Source organism: Camelus dromedarius, chromosome 4, assembly GCF_036321535.1.
Source record: "Camelus dromedarius isolate mCamDro1 chromosome 4, mCamDro1.pat, whole genome shotgun sequence".
Taxonomy (NCBI): Eukaryota; Metazoa; Chordata; class Mammalia; order Artiodactyla; family Camelidae; genus Camelus; species Camelus dromedarius.
Genome location: NC_087439.1, coordinates 71,451,517 through 71,468,367, shown reverse-complemented (window position 1 = coordinate 71,468,367; position 16,851 = coordinate 71,451,517). Strand labels below are relative to the sequence as shown.

Here is a 16,851-nt window from a genome sequence, read left to right as displayed (position 1 = left end):
TACATAATCTACTATTTTACAACAACCCCATATGGTAGGTAGGTATTGTTATGATCTCCATTTTGTACATGAAGAAACAGTCAGGCACTGATAGGTTAAATCACTTGCCCAAGGGCACACGGTCAGTAAGTGGTGAAGCCAGATCTCTGTCAATGTAGACTGCGACCTCATGATTTGCTTTGACCAACGAGCAGAAATGACTCCTGTGGAAACATTTAATTGCCAGTATGCACTGTCTAGCCTGTGCTTTCCTTGCCATCATAATAACAGAAGCAGAGATAAATCTAGAGATGCAATGCTGACCCACATATGGAGAACAGCTGCCTTGCAGTCACCCAGACTAGCAGCAAAATTCACGTGAGAATAAACAATTTTTTAAAAATTTTAAGCCATTATTTGAAGATTGGTTATTACCACTACACAAGTAGCTAATGCTAACTACAAAGATTATACACACGATGACGTTAGAACAGGCCCTAAAGGCACACATAATCCTTAAAAACAAATGACTCAGACACCCATGGCAAACACTTCTTCTAAATGTCAACTACTCTGAAATCGATGGCCTTGTAGAGCTCTCTACAGTCAAAGAAAGAAGAAACAAAAATTATGGCCTGGCTTACACATGGTTCCATATGATATGCTGGCATTATCCCTATACAGAGGTAGCCTTGCTGGACAGGAGAAAAGGGAAATCCTCCCAAGTAGACAGATTTCCAAGCAGTTCTGTCTGGTTGTTCACCATGCCTGAAGAGAAATGACCAGAAACACAGGTCTATGGTTTGACAGTATCTGTCACCAGTACTTGGCTCAATATGCTCATGAAAAACATGGCTCTTTTGGCAGGAAGAGATATTATACCATGGCTCATAACAGACTTCACCAGTGTTAATCTACAATTCCATGATATGCCAGGCTATCTCGTACCTCCGTGTATTTTCTTAAGATACTCTCCTCTCTGGAATGCCTTTCAACTGCCCTCTAGCATAAGTACCCTACTCTTCTTTCAAGACTTAGATCATCCAGTCACTTTCTCCATAAAGTCTTTCTTAGCATATTACTTGTATCCATTCAAAGCCCTTTCTTTTCCCCTCACTCACAAGTTCTCAACGTACACAGTCAGGGATCTGTGAATAACATTCATAAACTTTGATGGGAAGAAAATTCTAACATTCTTTTTACTACTCTCTAACTAAAATTTATAACTAATTATGAATGTAGGCAAAACGAAAAACCTCACTACTTTCTGTGACTTGGTCACCAATAGATTATCAGAGATATTTTCATATTAAATTACAGTTGTTGCAGACACTTGATATCATTTATGCTCATCACTACTTCATGCCACATTTCTCTTGTTAAAGAGTCCCTGCCCCTGTAAGAAATGTTGTTTCCAACAACAGTCTCTCTTCTCTAAGGCACACAAAACATCCAGAGGGATTCTTTCAGGACCTCTTCCTCTTGAATTTAGAGAAGGGAAATGGCCTCCATCCCCTTGCCTTAGGAAACAGAGAACAGTTGATTCCTTTCCATTAATACTGCTCTTCCTTCCTAAGGGGTCACCTCCCCCTCTCCATCTTAAGCCACTTATAAACTGATGAAGTAGACAGAATCTGAGTGCTAACTTGTCCCAGTAGCTCACATACTTAATACCTTCTACTCTCAGAAACCTGTATAGGTTTATTAGTCCTATTTTTGAACCATAACTTCTCTAGGGCAGAGTATGTCTCAGTAGTGTTTGTATTTCCAGCTCCTAACAGGGCTAGCACATAGCTAGCATTTAGTTCATTTTTACTGAATGAAGAGCTTAACAGCAACAAGCAGGTTGTCAGCAGCAGACTCGGCAGAGAGGATAGGGAGCAAGTATGGCAAAGCCTACTAGTTCCCATCCAATATAGTTCCACACCTCCACCCTCATTGATCTAGTCCATATGCTCAGCTGAAGCCATTTCTGAATCTTACTTATGCTAAGTGTGGCCAAATGACTAAGTTCTGGTCAAAGAGATCACAGGAAGTACTGTGCAGGAAATGCTAGAAAGGTTTCTTCAAAGATGAAAGGTATACCCCTTTTGTCTTCTGCCTTTCTTCCTCCTTCCTTCTGCCTAGATCATGGATGTGATGGCTGGATATTCAGCAAACATTCTGTGATCTTAAGACTAGAAGCCACATGCTAAGGATGGCAAAGGAAAAAAGAAAGGAGACTCGGTCCTTGACAAGTCTATAAAGTTGCCATATCAGTCCAAGACTGACATTTCTAAAAATTTTTTACAAGACAAAGACATGAACTATTTTCTTATTTAAGCAATGGTTATTTATTATCTGTTTCTAGCAGCCAAACACAATTCCTACGTGACAAGGTAAGAAAGAGACTTTAGCAACAAATCTATGGTCTAAGATGTCAACAAGCCATCTCAGTTATGCTTCAGTTTAATGCTGATAGAAGTGTTCAAGATTTCACCACTGGAATTGGGGGTAGAGGATGTAGGACACAAGACTGAACAAAGAGCCTGGACTCTGTGAAGGTGCACCACCATCATAGTTCAGATGAAGGGGTATTTATAGTAGTTTAGCACACTGACAAGATTTCATAACACAGTACTATAATTTCTTGCCAACATTTGGCAGTTATGTTCTAGAAAAGTAATGTGGCTTATAAAACTCGACTGGCCAAAACCAGATTATATGAAAATAAGAGGCTAGGAAAAATAAACATTTTAATGGAAGATGTTAAACCAACTGTTTAAAACCTGTTTAAGTGAGAAAAACCAGTGAACTTTCTATAGATTAACCTCCTTCAAGTTTTCAGGAAATACCACTGTAGCACAACAGTTACATAAGGCTGATTCTCCCATGTATTATGCACACGATTCTACTTTATAAAGATTTTGAACCTGTCCTTCCTGGCCTGCCATTTAATGTCTTTTGTCCTTGTGTTTTTATTTGTTCAATCTCACTAAAATTTTTCAAATTCTTACAGTGATTGTATCATTTTTGAACTGTTTTTCATCCTTACATAAAAAAAATAGAAAATAATCTGATCTCTCTGTGGGAATACTGTTATAGACTGAATTTCTGTGAATCCCCCAAATTCATATACTGAAATACTAACGCCCAATGTGATGGTACTAGGAGGTGGGGCCTATAGAAGGTGATTAGGTCATGAGGGGTGGTGCTCTCATGAATGGGCTTAGTGTCCTTATAGAAGAGATCCCCAGAGAGCTCTCATGTGTGGTAATACAGTGAGAAGACGGCCATCTCAGAAATAGCAATTGGGTCCTCAGCAGACACAGAATTTGCTGACACCTTGATCTTGGACTTCCCAGGATGAAGAACTGTGAGAAATAAAGATCCATCATTTAAACCACCCAGTACTTTATTATAGCAGCCTGAACTGACTGAGATAAATATTTTTTTCCACTTCTGCACTCCCTTGAATTTGGACTAGCTTGGCGAGTTGCTTTGACCAACAAAATGTGGTGGAAGGACCATTAGATAAGTTCCAAAGCCTAATCCTCAAAGAGGCCTTGAAGCCTTACAACGTCCATCTTCACCTCTTTAGAAGGCTACCCTGAGAATGCCATGTAAGGCTGCCAGACTAGCCTACCAGAGGATGAGAAGCCACACTGAGAAGAACTAAGTACTTTAATGGAAGCCAGCACCATGTGCAAACATATGAGTGAGGACACCTTGGACCTTCTAACTCAGTCAGTCCTCCATGTGGCTTCAGCTGCACTAGAGAGCCAAGGGAAACCAATAGAGGAACAGTTTAGCCAACCTACAGAATCATGAAAAATAATAAATCTTTCTGTCCCAAGTAATAAAATTTTGGGGTAGTGTTTTAGGCAGCAATACTAAACAAAAAAACTTTAAGATAAAAAATACTTAATAGTTTTTTGAAGGTGAGAAAGATCACTTGAGATTTTTCTCTTTTTATCTTTAATTCACCTAGTATGGTATCCTGGAAGTCATGCTTACTCCAGTGCTTCATTCCACTACAATTAAAAAAAGAAATTAATGTATGAAGGTAAAATGGAGAGCCACTAAAGAATTCTGTGTGAAGTTAGTAGTATGTAATAGGCACTTTAGAAAGAGGACTCTGGTTACACTGCAGAATGGACCAGAGGGAGGAAAGATTGAGGGCAGGGTGAGCGGAGAGAATACTGCTGGAATGGTCCTAGTAAGATGTTAGAGCCTTAACTATCACTGCTGCTGCTGCTGCTGCTATTATAATGTATTTATGATGTGCCAAGTACTCTAATAAGAACCTTACGTATATTTGCTCATTTAATCCTTAACACAATCCTTTAAAAAATTTTTTTATTTTGAAATAATTATAGACTCACAAGAAGTTCCCAAAATATGTGCCAGGAGATCCCATGTACCCTTTGCCCAGTTTCCCCTAATGGTAACATCTTGCATAACTGTAGTAAAGTTGGAAATTGACATTGGTAATTGTTATTGGTAATTGTCACTGGCTAGGAAACTGACACTGGTATAGTCCATGCAGGGTTATTCAGATGTCTCCAGTCTCACAAGCACTCATTTGTCTATGCATGTGTGTGTAGTTCTGTACAATTCTGTAACAGATATGGATATGTATAACTACCACACTCAAGATGCAGAACTGTTCTATCATCAAGAGGCCCCAGTGCAGTCACCCATTCACCTCTCCCTGACTCCTAACCCCTGGCAAACATTACTCTGATCTTCACCTTTATAATTTGGTATTTCAAGAATGTTATATAGAGAGAATCATATAAAATGCAAGCTTTTGAGAGTGGCTTTTTTCACTTGAGACCCATCCAAGTTGTTGCAGGTATCAAAAGCTCATTCTTTTTATTGCTGCACAGTGTAAATGTGCCACAGTTTAACCATTCACCTGTTGAAGAACATCTGGGTTGTTTCCAGGTTTGGGCTATGAGGAATAAAGCTGCTATGAAAGTTCACATACAGGTTTTTGTGTGAATGTAAGTTTCAATTATCTGGAATAAATGTTTGAGTCCAGTTGCTGGGTATATGGGAAATCTGCTGTGAACTGCAAATTGCTCTAAAAAAAAGTCTAGTTAAAAAAAAAATTAAGCCCTAGTACAAAAGAATATGTAAAAAGCATAGGTTTCACTTTCCACTCAGCATCCAACTTCCTCCACTCATTTTTCAAAAAAATACGTGGGGAAGGAATTTAAAGAGTTAAATTGACAAACCTTAGTAGCTAACAAAAGTCTATATTAATTAAGAATCAAGCACCATCAAGAGTACAGGGTTATTTCAATTATACCTCAATTAAAAAAAAAAGTCAAGGATCCATAATGATAAAGGTGATTAGATAAATTTGATTCTAACATTTTTTTATTCTAACTTCTTTATTCTAACTGTTCAGTATTTTATAATAGAACAAAATAACTATTTTGTAACCCATACTTTTCCATTTAACAATTTAAGTGCCACTTGCCATATTTTATGACTACATTTTTACAGTCATATATCAAACTTAGAACTATAATCCTATAAATAATCAAAGTCAGACCTTTTATTACATAATCGAGTTTTTAACCCCTTTCTCCAAAGTTAAAATCTACTGATTTACTTTTCTTGTACTTGTTTTCATGGCAGACTGGTATCCAAACACAAAGTCTAGAATTCATAAAGATGAACCAAGAATTTCTAAACAGAATCTGTGTCAAAGTCAACACATTCACAATTCCAAGTTTTAATATATATTATTTGTTTACAAAAAGATAAATGTATATCTTTATCATATCACAGCAATTGCAAAACCCTTTAATGAAGAAAACTTTCAATTCTTATTTTCCAATCCCAGTTTAATTTAAAACTAGATAGCTTTCAGAGACATTGAGAGAGTAAGGTATGAGTGTAAAGCACAGGTATGAATCATGACAGGAATTAGCTTGGTTTATGGAAAGCAGGTAGTGCCAAGTAAAAACTAATCTAAATCAAAACACTGGGTGCAATGTTTATTTCTGGCAACTTTAGCTCCTGGCTAGAAAATCTATCCCAGCTATGATATTAAATAGTGAAAATTTATTGAGCTACAAAAATATTGACAGATTTCGAAGCCCTGTTTCTGTTCTGGGACATACCTCAGTGTGAGAGCCTTGAATTAGATCACTGATTCTCAAGTGGAAGCCCACGGTGAGCCATATCATCTAGGAGATTTTTTTTTCCCTTCAAAACAGAGCTACCTCCCTTCATATTCCCCCTTCCATAAGATTCTGCAGGGAAGTGGAGAGGATATAATGGATATGTATGTGTGCCTTTTTTTTTCCCCCAACTCCTAGAGTATTCTCATACATTTGTAACTCTCCACTTTCATGGAGAAATCCTGAATTAGGTCCAACTCTATTTTTTAACGTTCTATCAACAGCAGGCAAAATGAGCAGAGCTACAAAGCGACAAGAGCACAGCAGAAAGCTCTGCAGGTAAGGGGTTGTACTAACACCAGCTGAAAGTCACCTTTAGAGCTTTCTGTGCCAGCTCCCTCCAGAATCCATTATATTACATTTTAGACAATGACAAATGTTCAGTTCATCATCCTGGAAAAGCACATAGTCTACTAGCCAGATAAAAATGTAAAAAGAAGCTATTTTGGATATCAAAAAAACTAAGAAGCCACAGGAAAGAAAAAGACAAAAATGCCTCTGTTCTTGCATTAAAAGAACAATAACAAAGTAATACTCTGTGCATCTGATAACTTACTTGGAGACTTTCTGCTCATATTTTATCATTTTAGTTTTTCATTATGTAGCACTGATTTTTCTATTATAAAACTCAGTCAAGCTGAAAATCTTAATCATTCTAGAACTTAATAAACCTAAGATACTAAAGCTGTATTAAAAACAATCAAACAATCCCAAATCCATACAGCATATCAAGATAGCTTAAGAGTTTATTAAAAAACAAGATTTCAAAGTCCATTTTAGAGCAATTATATTTCCTTACAGCGATTGTTTCAAATTCCTTATAAACGGTCCAGTACTGAAATATGTCAGAAAAGAGGATTTCTAATGATATACAAATTATCAGTCAGTTATCAAACGATATTCTAATTAGGACTAGTGTTCTTAAACCACTTGGTAATTTCCTACCCAATGTTCAACTTTATTGCATTCTACAATGACACCTACTGGCCATTCAAAATCAGCCATTAGTTCTCTAAGACAGCTCTAGTAGGCTGGTTACATAACAAGAAGAAACACAGGTATACACACATAGAGACACACATACACACACACACACCCCTGCATAAAAGCAGAGATTTGTTCACAGATACTCACACTATAGAAATGCACCTAAAATAGAAGCAGAACTATTCTTTGTGACTGAGATAGTATTATTTTTGCCAACAGTTAAAAAGACAAAGAATGAAACATAAAGTATCACAATTTTTATCTGAAACACTGCCAAATATTCGGTACTCTGAACATTTCAATACAAACTCACCTCTCTTTACCAAGTGACACTTAGAAAAAAAATTTTTTTAATTTAGTTTCTAGGATGTACTAATATAAGTTATCAATATTAGGGGAAAAAACCACATCTTAGAAAGTTTTTCTGACGTGCAGAATAAGCTCAGTAAAATGATATACTTGCTAATACGATTGCTCATCTTAATTTGGGGTAAATCAATTAAGGAATACTTCTATCACTGAACCCACCACAGAATAATCTGTTTGATAAATTCTTAATGACTACCTATGTTTTCTTGACAATCCTGTGTTTCATTATAACGATTACACACAAAAATATTTTTAACCAATTAAACTGGACTTACTCTCTAGAAAAAAAATTAGCTTTTATTTTCCAAGCTAAAGGCAACATTTCAATCAGCTTATGTTTTAGCAATTTATAATGCTTCTTTTAAAACTGCTTTCCTGCGAACTATAAAATCAAGTTTTTAATGTAGTTAAACAGTCCATTACACATACTGAATGGAATTCCTATTTAAATTCCACATTTCATTGGGCAAATAATGAAGTATAATAACTTGGGGGAAAATGATAATTTACAGTTAATTCTCTCTGTAAATACATTTTACTTGGTCGGAGAGATTCAGAGAACATATTTTTTAAACCTAAGAAATAAGCAACTCATAACTAGTTTCTCAGACTTACAGAGCAAATTACTCAAAAGATGACTTTCTGCCCCAATCAGACCACCACCTTATGTTCAGTCTCTAACATACAAAATATCTAGCGAGAAAAAAAATCTACCAACTAATTTTCCAGTCATTTTCCATTTTCCAACTTGCACTTACCTCCTAGTATAGATTGTTGAGGCACTCCACTGTCCTGAAGATTTAAAAAAACTGTAATCAGCCTTGACCCTCAAAACAAATAAATTCACAAACTACAAAACGTGAACCCGGCCACGCTCATCTCTAACACATCTCTCAACCCAAGTCCATATTTGGGATAAGCTCTTCGTGACTACTCTATCCTTCATGCTCCTTCGCCCACAGAGCCTGCCGAGGTAGAAAAACAGTCCAACTAACCAAACTCTTCTGACACATCAATAGGTTTCAAGACCTTCTCTTCCAGGGACAACCTAGTTGTTTGGGTAAATAACAGCCAAGGATTATATAATGTATAGCTATGAAGAGTTTCTAGCATCTGGCCGCCAGTAAGTATCTTTCTTCTCCGCTCCCTCCGTTCCCACCCCCAGAAATGGCCCTAAGAAGAAGCAAACCCGAGGATTCCTGCAATGCTGCGTCCCCTTCTATCTCGGAGCTTGATGCAAGGAATTCCTCCAGCCCTCACGACACCGTTTGCTCCCGCCTCTCTCTGTTCTCTGCCGGCGTCACCGCAGCCCCCATGCCCGAGGCCCCCACGTCTCCCCGCAGGACTCAGCCTCCACCCGCCGCGGCTGCTTCTCCTCACGACCCTCCCAAGCTGCTACCTGGTCGCCAGACGTTCGGAACCATCAACACTCTGGCTGCCGCCTTCCTAGACCACCCTGGGCAGATGCCCTCTCTAGTTCTGGCAGCCGGAGAAGAAGAAAATCCCTCTTATCTGCCACTCCGCGTCCCCCAAAGCCAGCGCCGCCGCCTACCTGTCACCCCGCTGCCTCCGGCTCCTTACCGCCACCGCCTCCCGCTGCAGCCTGCCAACTGCAGCGCAACAACCCGTCCTCCCGTTGGGTGAGTCCACGCTCCAACAACAGCCCCGCTTATTGGCGGCAGGCTGCCGGCGGCCCGCCCCCTGTGCAGTATCTAAAGATAACCGTCTCCGAGCAAGGGCAACGTGGCTTCTTCCCCGCCCTTCTGCCCTCAGTTTCTCTTACCGCGGTCAGACTCCGGATGCACAGATGTGCGGGGGGAATGTCCACTTCCAGCCTCCTTCATGTCATCTCCACCTGGTCCAGGAAGCTGTGACCCAGGACCAGAATGCTAAATTTCTCCTCTGCTTTCCTGCCGTAAGGTCCTCAAGGTGACAACTTCCGTTTCCGGTTGCCTCAGGCTGGAGGGTTGAATTGCGAGTGTCCTGAGAGGTCAGATTGCTGTCAGGTAAACTGGGGAGCTGGTGGGAGATCTCTTGATCGGGAATAAGAATGAGACTCTATTCCGGGATTGTAGAAAGGGAGAGACTAAATGGAGAAGGACGATGAGAGTGTGTAGCTCGAGAGGGAAGGAGATCGAAGAACTAGCAGGAGAGAACTGTGAAATCCTGGAGTAGTGAGGGGTGGTTGTAGCAGGATGCAGTGAGAATCTCTGTGGTGGTCAAGTCCAGATGCTTTTCTTCCTCTTCTGCCACCCGCAGTACCCCCGGCTCCGTGACTTTTTGGTTTACTTTTGAGTAAAATGAAGGCACAACTGCCCTCAAATCAAGAATTTGTAAAATAGGAATAACTGTAATGCCTGCCTCATAAGTATGTATAGTTTTAATTAAGATTTTTCTGGTATGAATATTTATGACACAATGTTAAAGTGAAAAAAAGGGTACAAAATCAAATAATTTTTAGAGTGATTACTATTTTTAAATTGCATATAGCAGATGCAGGGACTAGAAAGGACACTGAAGGTGAAAACAGTTTGTCTTTTATTTATTTTTCTTTTAATTCTATTTACTTTACTTTTATATGGTATTCACAATTTTTAAAATGAAGGTAAGTTGGGATATATATTTCAAAGTCTTTGGTAGACCGTGAAATCACATATAATATCTGTGGCATTACCCTTTCATATCCTTCTTAGGGAATGTATGTACTAGAGCCAGCCCCCTTTAGTGGAGGTTGATCTGCACCAAACTTAAAGGTTCACTCCAAATGTAGGTAGGTAAAAAAAAAAAAAAAAAAATCATCATTACATGTTCTTTCCTTGTTGAATTAATTTGCTTGCTGTTTTTGTTTGAACAGCTCTGAAACTGAAATAATCACCCGTTGTTTAGTCCTTGGCACAATTTAAGTCACTTTATCTAATTTAGGTTTTATTGTGACATATATATATAAAACAGAAAGGTGTATAAAACATAAGTATGTTTTTAAGAATTGTAAGTAAGTAAACACTTGGTAACCATCCCTCAGGTTAGGAAATAAAGCATTGCCAAACACTTAAACAAGCATTCTCAACTGAGGTGATTGCCCTTCGAGGAGGTAAAAATTAATTCTTGTTGGGTGGAGGTGAGAGGGCAAAAAAGAAAAACCTTACAATTGTTTGTGGCCCTCCAAAGAGCCACAGTACATTAATTGATACACACTATATCTGTGGTGTGGGGAGGACAGGATGAGAATCTGATTAGGGTAAAAAAATGTAAAATTTGGAGTACAATAATTACAGTACATTGAAAAACACTGCCTTAGAAGCTCCCTGTATGAGTTTCTGTAATTCCATCTCCTCCACTGTCCTAACTTGTAATAATCATTTACTTGTTTCACTTAAATTTCTTCTTCTATGTTGCATTCCTAGAGAATGAATTGTTAGATTTTTCCTTTTATATAAATGGGATTCAAAGTGTGCATATATTTTTCTGACTCACCCCTTGCTCATTATTATATTTGTGAGATTCAGTCATACTTTTGCATGTAATTTTGCATTGTATAATGTTCCATAGTTAATCCATTCTATCACTGTTGGACATTTGGGTTGTTTACAGTTTGAGGCTAGCATAAATAATGTGGTTAAAAAGATTCTTATAAAGTATATCTATTATACAGATTCAAGAGTTTCTCTAGAGCAATACTGTCCAATGGAAATATAATAAAAGCCACATATATAATTTAAAATTTTCTAATAGCCATATTGAAAATGTAAAAAGAAATACAATTTTAATAATGTGTTTAATCTAACCTAGTATGTATAGTCAGAATATTATTTTGAGATGAAATCAGTATTAAAAGTTAATGAAATATTTTACATTTTCTTCATGCTGTGTTCAAAACTGATGTGTTTTACACTTGCAGAATATGCTATTTTTGTAAATATAAACCCTCGATCTGCACTTATATTTCATAAAATTTACAGTTAAGTAGATTTGTACACCCTATTGGTTCCAAACACACTTTAAAATTATCCAATAACTGGTTTCAAAATCTGTTTTGAAATTTAAATTAATTAAAATTAAATGAAAATTCTTAGTTCCCCAGTTGCACAGGTCACATTGCAGGTGCTAGTGGCTACCATATTTGACAGTACAGATCTAGAGTATATATTTATACAGTATCTTCGATTGGACTTGGTAGGCCATAAAATATTCTAATGTTCAACTTTTCTAGGTCATGCTACCAAACAGTTTTTTAAAGTGGTTGTGCTAAATCACATTCTCACCACCTGGGTGTGAAAGTGGAAAGCACATCATCACAATGTGTTCTCCCCAGTTTTCACAGTCTTGCAAGGTAGTTTTTAACCTCATGTTATAGAGAGAAACTGAAGTTTAGAGAGATTAAAATGATTTGCCCAGAATTTTGTAGCTCTTAATGGTGCATCCAGGGTTTGATGCCAGATATGTACAGCACCAAAGTTTGCACTTAAGTAGAATTCCAAACTCTTCCTTCAAGTGACTGAGATATCGTTGTTTGATTTATGGCTATTCTGAAGTAGTAATAATTTTTAAAAGAAAATGAAAGTTCCCTAAAAATAGTGTTGTTCAACTTTTTGTTGTTTTTTGAAAAGTCATTGAAATATTATATTCAGTAAATGCTTATAAAGGAACCCTTTCTGAAATATTTTAATTAGATAGAAGAGAAAATACATTGAATGTATTAAAGAAATTTTTTAGAAGAAATGAATGTATGTATACTTTAATGGTTTCTTTCAAAGATTTATCATCCAAATTACTTAATATTTTGAGCATAGTAATTTGTAACTTTGAGATAACCATCATACCATCATAATATTTCAGCTTTTATTTTCAAAATCAAACTATTTTATGAAAAAATTTTGACCTTTGTTTTGTATTCTCTTCCAAATACATTGATGCTCAAGTAGGTGTAATATTCTAGAATTGACATTTGCCAAAATAAGGATTTGTCTTGTAATCTAGACATTTTTGGAATGAAACATTATTTTAAAAAAATTTTTTTAAAACATAGTTTGAAGAAGTCAAGACTTTATCATTATAATTAATCCTTCTAAAAGTCTTTTTTTTGTAATAACGTATAGACTCCCAAAAGTCAGACTGAATTCTGAAACTATAATTAGTTTATATTATTGAATCCACCAAATATTAATAAAATAATATATTAAATGTTTCATTCAAAGTTGTGAATGTTGTAGTTTTAACTGTGTTTGCTGGGTGTTGTTTTTTTTTTTTTTTTATTGAAGTACAGTCAATTACAATTGTGTCGATTTCTGGTGTAGAGCACAATGTCCCAGTCTTGCATATACATACATATATTTGTTTTCATATTTTTTCCATTAAAGATTATTACAATATATTGAGCATAGTTCCCTGTGCTTGACAAAAGAAACTGGTTTTTATTCTCTTTTAAATGTGAAAATCATCAACATAATGTTTTGTAATACCTTAACATGTCTGTAAATATAAAGTGTTGGCTAATTTGTCAAAATTCCTGTGTACAGATTTCCCCCCCCATATTCTGGGAGCTACTGTTTAATGAAACAAGCATTTCACATAGTATGTCTTTAGTATACACTATCTAATAATTACCTCTGTCTTCTAAAATGCAGTGTGAGAATCCTGCCTTATTTTTGGGCTTGTTTGTAGTTATAAATGCAGACAAAAATGGTAATAATTATTTGGTTTGGTTTTATTTCTGGAAAGCAGTGATTATAGAATTGCTACTGCTAACCTTACACAGATCATGGTACAGCATTATTTACTCATGCCCCCTTAATTTGAAATTCATAACGATTTAACTGGGAACTGAGCTCAAGTTTATTTTTATCTTATATAAAAATATAACACTAGAAAACTGAAATCTTTATATAGCCACAGAGGACATGTTTTATTTAAGCAGACTTACCAATTAAAAAGCTGTCCTAAGCTCTCTGTTGATCTAGTTCAGGAGTCAGCAAACTACAGTCTGCTGGCTAAATTTAGCCCATTGCCTGTTTTTAATGTGGCCAGTGAGGTAAGAATGGTTTTTACAGATGACCATTTGCAATCAATTTCATACTAAGGAACGCTAAACTTTGAGCCCCAGTTGAGCAAAATGTCATCCCAAAAAAAGAGGATTGCATTTTTTATCAGATCTGTATTATAAAAAATTATATTCAGTGATTGTCATATTTAGAATTTTATTAATAAAATACTTGTGGAAATTTGTTTTCTCTCTTGTTATGTAAGTATCTACATAATATCCTTTTGAATTTACCTCTTGGTCCACAAAGCCTGAAATATTTACTGTCTGGCTCTTTACAGAAGTTCATGTGATCCATATGTATTAAACATAGTAATACTGCATTTTAAAGAACCATCTGAAGAGAGCAGGTAATAAAACAGTATGTACAATGTTTTTATTTTCCATATTTAAGCATTATTAAAGGACTAATAAGAAGGAACCAGTATTGCTTAGAAATTAGGAGCAGGGCTCTGAAATGGCACTGCAAGGTTCAAAACTCAATTGTACCATTTACTATTTTTGTTTAGAAACTTCAGAAAGTTACTTACCTTCTTGGAGCCTCATGTCTTCATCTATGAGATGGAGATAATAGTAATAATTTAAGGGAGGAGGGTATAGCTCAGTGGTAGAGTGCGTTCCTAGCATGCATAAGGTCCCAGGTTCAATCCCCAGTGCCTCCATTAAAAATAATAAATAAATAAATGAAAACCTAATTACCCCCCCAAAAAATAATAATTTAAGTTCAAAGAGTTATTTTAGGAGTAACAGAGTTAATACATTTAAAGCACTTTTTAGTGTACTTGGCACATAGGGTATGATAAATGTTTGCTATTATAATGAAGAAAGGAACCAAATAGTAAATGTTTATCTCTTACTGATTATTTTTCTTTTTTATATTTTATATATTTGTATTTCCTAACTGTGACTATGTATGAGTTATGTAATAAAACACTGTTTTATAAGATTTCTTAAGTTAGAATTTTGAAGCTTTTATATTGGCTCTCTTTTTTAAAACATTAACTTTAAATGTTTTACCTTAAAACATAAATAGGATACTTGGGTATTTGATCCTTATAATCTATATATTTCTCCCTCAAATTAATCTTTTCCTATAGAGATGGCCCATGGACATGGACACGAACATGGTCATAGCAAAATGGAACTTCCAGATTATAAACAATGGAAGATAGAAGGGACACCATTAGAAACTGTCCAGGAGAAGCTGGCTGCACGAGGGCTAAGGGATCCATGGGGCCGGTAAGAATAACTAAATAATTAATTATCCTAGAGAAGCAGTATCTATATTCCTTTTCAATGTAGTCTCTTCTTTAAAAATTAATCATTGAAAATGGCTTCTTACATTTAAGTTTTAAAATCAGCCTTTTTGAAATATTTACTTACAGTAACATTCCTCCCATTTTAAGTGTGTCAGTCCATGAGTTTTGACTGATGTTTGTAATTATGTGACCACGACCACAGTCATGATACAGAATATTTCTATCATACTAAAAAGATCCCTCATCATCCTTGGTACTCAGTACTATCCTACCTCTGGGTTCTGGCAACCTTTGATCTGCTTTTTCTAGAGTTTTATACAGTTAGAATCATACAGTATGTCGTCTTTTATTCTAGCCACTTTCACTTAGCATAATGCTTTTGAGACTTAGGCACATTGTTAACTTATATTCACAGTTCCTTTCTTTTTTAATTGCTAAATAATACTCCATTGTATGCATACACATCATTTTGTTTGCCAGTTGATGGCCATTTGGGTTGTTTCCAGTTTTTGGCTATTATGAGTGAAGTTGCTGTAACCTTTCAAGTACAAGTCTGTGTGAGCATGTTTTCATTTCTGTAGGGTAAATACCTAATAGCGGGATTTCTGAATCATTTGAAGTGTATTTTTTTTTTTTAAGTAAAAAACTGCCAAACTGTTTTCCAAAGTGGCTGTATCATTTTGCATTCCCACCAGCAGTGTATGAGAGTTTAAGTTGCTCAATACTTAGTATTATCAGCTTTTTAATATTAACCATTCTAGTGAATGTGATAGTAATTCTGTTAATATATTGAGTCAATTTCATTGACTTTCAAGTATTAACCAATCTTGCATTCCTGAGATAAACCCTACTTCCTCATGATACGTTATCTTTTTAAATATTGCTGGTTTCAATTTTCCAAAATTTTATTAAGAATATTTATGTCTATGTTCATGAGAAATATTAATCTGTAGTTTTCTTCTAATGTCTTTGTCTAGTTTTAGTATCTTAGATTTGATTAACTCTCATAAGTCAGATTTTTAGAGTTATGTGGTTTTGTTCTTTGTAACATGATTTTTTCCACTCATCCTAACCTATATCTTTCACTAGAGCTCTCTGATTTCTGTTTCCTTCTCTATTCAGAATGATTGCCAGAGCAGGAAATTATCTTCTAAAGTTCAGGCTTCTGTGACAGGGAAAATCAATGACCCTCTTGAATAGTAATAGTATTGTCGAGTGTTACATACTTTTTGTGCCAAAATACATCATACATTACCCTTTTTAATCTTTATAACAACACTATATTGAGTAACTCATTGAGTAGAAGAGGAAACAGGCCCTGACAGGTTAAGTAACTTGCCCAGCCTAGAAAATTGTGTATCTAGTATAAGTGGCAGAGCAAAGATTAATACCTAGGTCTCTTAACTTCCTCTTTCCATGAAGCTGTAATGACTAGTATGGGCAGAGCCACACAGCTGACCTGTGATGGATAGGCCAAATGAGTCTACCATTTGAGAATTCTGTAAAATCCTGAGTATTGTGACTATGAAATGTAAAATCATCAGTGTTCTTTCTTGTATTTCATATACGAAATGTGGGCATATAGACCTAATTATCTTATGCCATAGAAACATTCTTATTGTCATCCATTTTCATTATCTTATATAAGGTTGCATTTAAGAAAATTAGAAAGATGAAAATCAAATATATTTTACTCAATGAACATATGTTGTATGTGATCATAATTTTTCCCTTTTTTTCCTCTAGCAATGAAGCTTGGAGATACATGGGTGGCTTTGCAAATAATGTTTCCTTTGTTGGTGCAATATTAAAAGGATTCAAATGGGGATTTGCTGCATTTGTGGTAGCTTTAGGGGCAGAATATTACCTGGAGTCGCAGAAAAAAGATAAGAAGCATCACTGAAGATAATACCTGGAAGTATTTTTTAATGGCTTCTTAACTTCTCTTATAAAAAGAAGATTTCTTCACTGTAGTCTACTGGTCTGTGTGCTTGTCCCTTAAAGAATACTAGTAAGATTTAATAAAATAAGAAAACATGTA

General features: G+C 35.9%; 2 protein-coding genes across 7 annotated transcripts in view; one reads left to right on the top strand and one right to left on the bottom strand.

Moving 5' to 3' along the window:
- The window catches only part of HYCC2 (hyccin PI4KA lipid kinase complex subunit 2), a 62,976-nt gene extending 53,541 nt beyond the window's left edge, over window positions 1-9,435 (bottom strand). For 3 of the 4 annotated variants that reach the window (XM_031452003.2, XM_010991972.3, XM_064485105.1), the window contains exons 1-2: window positions 9,067-9,142; window positions 8,273-8,306 (exon numbers count right to left, since the gene is read on the bottom strand). The gene's annotated coding sequence lies outside the window, so the exon portion shown is untranslated. Of the gene's footprint in view, window positions 1-8,272; window positions 8,307-9,066; window positions 9,143-9,297 lie in introns of those variants that run through there. The other variant, XM_031452004.2, reaches the window with a different exon arrangement.
- NDUFB3 (NADH:ubiquinone oxidoreductase subunit B3) lies at window positions 9,380-16,851 on the top strand. Of its 3 annotated transcripts, none has more exons than XM_010991970.3 (4): window positions 9,383-9,520; window positions 13,833-13,901; window positions 14,649-14,790; window positions 16,557-16,851. In XM_010991970.3, exons 3-4 carry the CDS (start codon window positions 14,651-14,653, stop codon window positions 16,711-16,713), a joined length of 297 nt encoding a protein of 98 aa, XP_010990272.1. In that variant the 5' UTR covers window positions 9,383-9,520; window positions 13,833-13,901; window positions 14,649-14,650; the 3' UTR covers window positions 16,714-16,851. The 3 variants fall into 3 exon arrangements, with proteins under 3 accessions (XP_010990271.1, XP_010990272.1, XP_010990273.1); XM_010991971.3 differs by having other exon boundaries at window positions 13,833-13,912; XM_010991969.3 differs by lacking the exon at window positions 13,833-13,901 and having other exon boundaries at window positions 9,380-9,520.

Coding starts and splice junctions, on each gene's coding strand:
- NDUFB3 (XM_010991969.3), top strand. CDS start 14,651: ATGGCCCATGGACATGGACACGAACATGGTCATAGCAAAATGGAACTT. Junction 14,791..16,556: donor CTAAGGGATCCATGGGGCCG/GTAAGAATAACT, acceptor TTTTTCCTCTAG/CAATGAAGCTTGGAGATACA.